This window comes from Echinops telfairi, unplaced genomic scaffold (assembly GCF_000313985.2).
Source record: "Echinops telfairi isolate 266 unplaced genomic scaffold, ASM31398v2 ScPeMD7_6;HRSCAF=24_1, whole genome shotgun sequence".
NCBI classification, from domain to species: domain Eukaryota; kingdom Metazoa; phylum Chordata; class Mammalia; order Afrosoricida; family Tenrecidae; genus Echinops; species Echinops telfairi.
Window position 1 is genome coordinate 20,285,858 of NW_022103903.1, and position 7,069 is coordinate 20,292,926.

Genomic DNA, 7,069 nt, shown 5'->3' on the forward strand with positions numbered 1-7,069 from the left:
CTCCGTTCCCTTGCTGTTCTGTTGCACCCCCTTAGTATTTTGCTTCGATGTGGCGGGATCAGATCGGGCGCAATTCCCACACTGTGTCTCCAGTGTTGTCCCGTGAGGCTATAAATCTTTACCAGAGCAGACAACCTCACCTTTCTCTAAGAGTGGTTGGTGGGTTTAAACTACTGACCTTGTCATTGGCAGCCCAACACTCAACCTTAGCAATCAACATCGAAGCACAGAAAACAAACTGCAAATATGTGTCTGCGATGTGCATGAACATGTCAGAACCCAATACCATTTAGAGCTGTTAGGACCCAGGAAATCAAGTCCTTGAATCTCCCGCCAGACAAGGAGTCTGGGCCCAGGAGCAGAAAGTGGTCTGCTGGGTTCAAAAGAGCCATGAAGGTCTTCCTTCAGCCCAGCCTCCTACATTGATAGCTTACAGCCGAGGGGAAGGGCAACAGCAACGACTGAGGCTAACCTCGTGACCATGCACACTAGGACCAACGTGAAAGTGAGGAGGAAGAGGACTGAGGGAAGTAAGTGGAGAATCAGTCACATTAGGCACCTCTTACATAGATGGAACAGGAACCAGGCCACAGCGGAGGTGGCCCGTCTTCCACTGCAGTGGACAAAATGAAATAGGAGCTAAGGAAAAGGTTGGTGGTTTGAACCCGCTGGCTGCTCCTTGGAGAAGATGAGGCAGTCTGCTTCCATAAAGACTGACAGTCTTGGAAACCCCACGGGACAGTTCTTTCTATTGTCTCACAGGGACAACGTGGGTCGGAATTGGCTTCACAAGAACAACTAACAACAACAACAGTCAAAGGAGAAGAAACCACGGGCCCGCTAGAAACATAGTTGAAATGGCGTGCATTTGGGGTTGGCATACCTTTGGTTCCATTGGGCGTTACAGTGGTGTTTCTGATATCAGGAGTGGCAGTTGTTTGCTCTGTCAGTGCAGGGAATACACTGCCACTTCGAGGGGGTAGTGGTTGAGTAAATTTGGGGGCACGACCTTGAGGGAAAAAAGAGTTTTTTTAAACCCTTTGGTCTTCCCTCTCCATCATCTTGAGTAGGATAAAGTTGAGAAATCAAATTCTCACATTTAAAGTAGGCACACCTTTGGCTATTTCTGGAGGCGCTGTGGCATTTTTGAGGTCATTGCTGTTCCGAGGAGGTGGAGGCTGGGTAAGTCTCGGAGGACGGCCTGGAAAGTAGATTGACACAAGTTTATGCATTTTGCAGGTAACATCATGATTGTAAATGCCCTTTAGAATACCTTCAAATTTTCCTAGGGCACTTCGTCTGGCAGACTAATGTCAGGGAGAAATACCATGAAGAGAAACATGACATCCTGCATTAAATGTACAAATATGTATATACATGTGTATATGTTTATGTATGTATACACGATCAATTCACTTCTAAATAAGTTGTCTTAAAAGAACTTTAGGAAGGGGAATAAGAATAATAATGCGGTGTGGGATGGTGCCCGCCGCTCGTGGCAGAAAGTCTCACCACAACCTGATGTGTTCTTCAGTTATTTAATAAATACCTGCGAAGGGCCCATTGCAGAGCAGCCACTGCCGCAGTGGGTTTCGGGGGTACAAGAGTGAACACAGTACAAACATATTATGTAATATCGAGGGACATTATTCCCCGTTGAACTTATTCAAATTAAAAGACGTCAACTAAGATTGCTGTTCTCCTCCTCCGAGTTTGCGTGACCTAGGAACACCATGTGAGCACTCATGAAAATCTCAGACGGGGTCTGGGGCTGGAGCGCAAGCTCTTTACAGCATCTCATGATGGGCTGCAATCTCTGATGTCACCGGTCCTGTTGGAAACCCGCTCGCTGACATTGACGTTTTCATAAGACGGCCCAATTATTTAAGAATCCCATTAAAGACGCCCGCTGTACTTGACACTTAACCACAGAAGCATTCACGCTATCCTTAATCGCGCCCTCTGAGAACCAGACCATTCTCGACTCAGCCCGTGACTGGAACGTGCCGCAGACGCGGCTGCTGCTTTACCTTTGGGGATATACTGGCATCCAAGCAGTTCCACTTTCAGAGCAATTTTCTGCTGCCATTGGGTGGGGTTCACTCTAATGAAACGTGCGATAATTGGTGGCAAAAAGTTATTACGCACATCCTGGTGATAATCTTTGTTTCCTTGAAAAATCTTAAAAAAACAGAAAATTGGTAGTGTCTGTCAACAAAGGTCAGGGGTAAGTCCTTTCATTTAAACTGCTCCCCGCCCTCCCTCTGGGCCTCACACAGATCTTCCGCCAGCGGTGACAGAAGGAAGAAATAATCTGTGAGTGAATGCACCGCAAATTTGGGGAAACCGCTCAGAAGCTGCACTCACTAAACATGTAGGAAAGGAAATTACTAAGGTGACGTAGCATCCTTAAGAATTTACTCAGAGTGCTGAGCTGACGATCGGGTAAGAAGAATTAAACAGCAGAGTGCCGTTTCTACCGCATGAATAAATTAATAGCTCTAGTCCTGTGGAATTACGAACGACTTAAACATAAGCATTTCTTTTCAAAATACCGTATAACTGAGCAAAAAAAAGGTCTTTAGAGGAAAGACGTGCTTCTCATGCTTTTCTCTCTAAAAACAGAGTGGAGGTGCAGTGACTAACGACCATATGACTGATAAACATTGCCACCTACTGGAGACACGACATAAAACAGCTTGTGTTATAATTCCATTTTTCAAAATTCAATAAACCAGAAATGTGGCTTTGCAACCCTGTCCTGCACCTACTTTAATGATTAAAGCGAAATAAAAATAAGTAAGTATTCCTTTGGAAGAAATATTATCCTCAGCTGCTCTCTCACTCCCTCTATTATTTCCAATAAGTAATCAACGGCTCTTATTCACACGGTATCTTCATTTAATGTTTGGACCTTCCTGACAACGGGTGAAGAAAGGCACGTGGACTGCCCAGCCAACCCGAGACAGAGTATGCACAGGATCCAGGCTCTTCCGACTGCAGCCTAGGGCTCCATGCTAAGCCACCCGGTAGTTCCTAAAGAATCCATCTTAAGTAGGCACCAGCCCTCAGCTAAAGTGAGAGGTCGTTTTACCCTAGCTGATTCCCATGGCATTAGATTCTTTTCAAAGAGCAAAACAAAAGACCACCCCCAAACTCACTGCCATCGGGTCAGTTCCAGGTTTCTGAGACGAACTCTTTTAGGAAGGAGAAAGCCTCACCTTTCTCCAGGGGAGCAATGGTTGATGGTTTCAAAATGCTGACTTTGTGGTGAGCAGCTCAGTCTATAACCCTCTATACACTACCAGGGCTCCTTCATTAGCGTATGAATCTCTAAAACCATTTTAATATTCCACACTTTCCAAAAGGATTCTTTTGCAGTTACATACTCCTTGAACTAGTAAGTTTGGATTGTTTCCTCATGTATTACTCTAAAATTAAATGAAGGCAATTTTATTTCAAACATTATTATACTAGTAGAACAAGAACAATGGGTAAGCATCATTTCGGGGCACAGAAATGATCTCTGAACTCTTACTCCATATTGCAGGCTCAATTTTATTTTATTTCTTTAAAGCCTGGTAGGGGGGAAAGATTTATGAAAACGGAGTGAAAAGATTTGCTACAGGTTAACCTATCAACATTTATGGAGAATACCTCAGGTATTGAGAATGTCTCAGGTCTGAGACATGCAATGAGGGTATAAAAAGGAAATGGAAGTCCAAGTCCCCACTCCCAAGACACTCGATTTTATTGGATATTACATCCCATGGAAACAGGGAATACTCAATGATAATATATAGCAAGGGCAACATGTGTCTGGCCATCCACTCATCCTGCTTTTAGGAAACACTGTCTCTGTGTGTGTGTGTGTGTGTGCGCGCGCGCATACTTAAGAATGCATGAGAAAGAATACACCAGCAGAATGCTGGCGACAATTGGTGTGGAGGAGCTGGGGCTGGATGAGGACTCAGGTGGGCAAATATTAGAGAGAGAAAGAAGGTTACTTTATATAATTCAATGTGAGGACTTCTGCTCATGTCCATAATTAAGCAACAGAGAATAGATTTACCCCACTCCCTGCCTCAAACAGATGAAAAACCAGGTAAAGTGTTTACAACAGTGATTTCCACATACTGGACCATAGGCAGCACAGGGCAATACTCTCTGAGCAAAGGAGGCAAACCTGGCTCCTGTCTCAAGACTGTCTCTGGATACCTAAGCTGCCGCGCAGGGAAGGCGACCTAAAACTGAGCCTGGTGGCCATCTCCCCCCCCCCCCCCCCAGTTAAGGGGACAGGGCTCAGGCACCAGGAATGCAGGGCAACGCGAACATGCACGGCGAAGCAGAGAACAGAAAAGAGCGACACTGAGAGGGAACTGTGTAGCCATCTGTAGGCGGCTTCCCCCTAAGTCAGGCTGCCCTGATGAAAACCCCCTGCAGCTAGAGAAAGAATCCACTGGAGAGGAGTAAGGACAACGATCTTCAGAGCTCACACAGGGCTGGAGTCAGCTGACATTCCAACAGCAGCCAGAGAACAGAAACCTCCCAGAACCTGGGGCATCAGACTAAGAACCTGGGAAAGCGCCACCCCTGTCCTGGAGCACGCTTAGCCCATCAAAACTGGCCAGCCTGGGCCTTGGAAAAGTGCGCTGACACCAAGTCACTGAACTGCGTGCCAGGACAGAGCAAAATAATACTGAAAATCAACGCCAACCAACAGGCAGTGTCTGGCTAAATTTACCAGGTGTGTGAAATATAACGTGTAATAAGTAACTATCAATCAAAAAATACTCAGATTGATCACAGATAACAGAAATAGTAATCTAGGACATTAAAAAGTTATTATACTATGTTCCAGAATATCGAGAAAAGCATGTCAAAGAGAGATATGGAAAAGTTTTAAAAAACTAAACACCTGGAAGCTCAAAGCTGAAGCCAGAGGTAAGAAATACAGTGTCTGAGATAAAAAGCCCTGCTCAAAACAACGCAACCTGTTATGGCTGCCTCATGGCAAGACCGTGGCTTACCGCCGTAGAGCACTGCTCTCGGAGAGTTTAGCTCTCATCCTTATGGAAGTAGATTGCCAGGCCTTTCTTCTGCAGTGCAGGTGTGTGGATCAGAACGCTGTCAGCAGCCTTGCACAAACCGTTTGCAGTACCCATGGACTAGATGCTCTTAACAGCAGATTAGACATTGCAAGGATAGATTGCAGAGCATGACGACAAAGCAATGCTCACTTTCGTACAATTCTCTAACACCCATAACGTACTGTGTTCCCTTTTCGCTATTCCATCCTCATCGCCCACCCAAGCCCAAGATGCCTATAGAGCAGCAAACTGGGACTCAATTAGGCTCGCCATCATTTCGTGAGATAAGTAAAACAAGAAATTACCACCTGTGTTTAGACAATAAAACGGTGTTGAAAACAACCCAGGTGATAATGCAGTGACAAAAATGAGGAAAATGCTCACCTTTAAAACCACTAATAGGGACCTGGTCCCACTGAGAATTGTCTATCGGGGCCAAGCTGTTAACTAACACTACCTAAAATCACCAGAAGAGGGCAGAGTTATGACAAACATTTTTTTAACCATGTGACTTTTAGGAAAGGCCTGTTTTCTAAATGCTTTGTAAAATACTGTGGTCATGATTATTTTACCTTATATTGCTCCACACCAGGTTCCCTGTACACAGTCCATTTTTGCCCATCGTCACTGTACAGAATTCTGTAGGCAGACACGTAGTAATTGTGCTCTATCATGGTGGACCCGGTGGTTAGGATGCCTGGGGAAGGAAGAGTGGCTTTCATGAGCGCCCACAGAGTAGAGTTCAGCATCAGAGCATACATGCCTGGTATGCGCTGTTCGACAATTCTTATTTACTACACATTTTCATATGCAAGTGTACGTCCTCATGCACTTCAGTACCCAGTTACTGAATCTTTAGTTTTGTTGCCTTGCGGAGACAGAATTGTGGTCTCAAATTAGGAAAGGGCCATCGCACTTTTGGAACTTATGCTGCTATTATCAAGGGCCCTGGTGGCACTGGACTGTCAACAGCCCAAACCTACAGACTATTTATTCCCTGGGAGAAAGATGAGACTGTGTGCGCCCTTCAAGACTGGCAATCTCAGACGCCCTACGAGTCAGAATCAACTGAACAGCAATGACTTTGTTGTTGTTGTTATTCATATCCTTGTGAAAGATATTTCAACTACCAAATTAGAATGACTTCCTGGGAAGGTGCTCACTGGTATTATTTAAGTACCAAAGCAAAATAAATCTTTCAAATGAATTACGTGAACATCAGCCAATTATTCCACCTATTTCTAGACTACCCTTAGTAATTAAATTTCTATTGAACATGTGTGGAATATTTAGTCACTTGTAGCACTCCAAATGTCCAGATGGACTCCCTGAACATCAATCTCTCTTACCGACTATACGAGATGGCAATTTTAGGTGTCTCACGATCATATTACTGAAACACTACCTTAGAAGTCTATTATTATGAAATTTAAAAGTTAATATGAATTAAATACCACCCCCTTTCCTGCTGTGTAACAGAAAACCACCTCCAATAATATTAACACTAGTGAAAAAAAGCTGAAAACGATACCATTACATTTTCAGTGATTTCCTAGGAAAACCTTCGCTGTCACCAGGTTCCCAACTACACTCACAACCATGAATGGCTCTAAACGGTGCCGTCCCTTCACCTGTTATCTTTTTTTCCTTATTCAGATCTATTTGTAACCACTGTGACTCGTCGGTGGCAAAAGCAGCCCAGGGGGGTCCAGGTTTTCTCAGCCGGGCCTTTTCCGGTTTCCAGCTGTTCTCTTGCCCGGTGTGGTCAGTCCACTCTAGCACAGAGGACGCCGTGATCTGAGCGTCGGCAATCACACCGGATTCCATCCCCAGTGTGCCGTAGCAACCTGAAGCAAAACACAACGTCACCCCATTTCCAGAGAAAGGGAAATCTACACCAACCTGCCCCAATACTATGCTAACTGCACACTGTGTACTATCTATGCTAACTACACACTGTGTACTATCTATGCTAACTG

General features: G+C 44.8%; 1 protein-coding gene across 1 annotated transcript in view; it reads right to left on the reverse strand.

Annotated features, from left to right (window-relative positions):
• The window catches only part of DCBLD2 (discoidin, CUB and LCCL domain containing 2), a gene marked incomplete at its 5' end in the record, with an annotated part of 94,041 nt that overhangs the window by 13,125 nt on the left and 73,847 nt on the right, over window positions 1-7,069 (reverse strand). Inside the window, 5 exons of the mRNA XM_004716754.2 lie at window positions 884-1,009; window positions 1,115-1,201; window positions 2,031-2,181; window positions 5,663-5,787; window positions 6,722-6,937. Coding sequence (XP_004716811.2) covers window positions 884-1,009; window positions 1,115-1,201; window positions 2,031-2,181; window positions 5,663-5,787; window positions 6,722-6,937 — 705 coding nt within the window. The remainder of the gene's footprint in view (window positions 1-883; window positions 1,010-1,114; window positions 1,202-2,030; window positions 2,182-5,662; window positions 5,788-6,721; window positions 6,938-7,069) is intronic.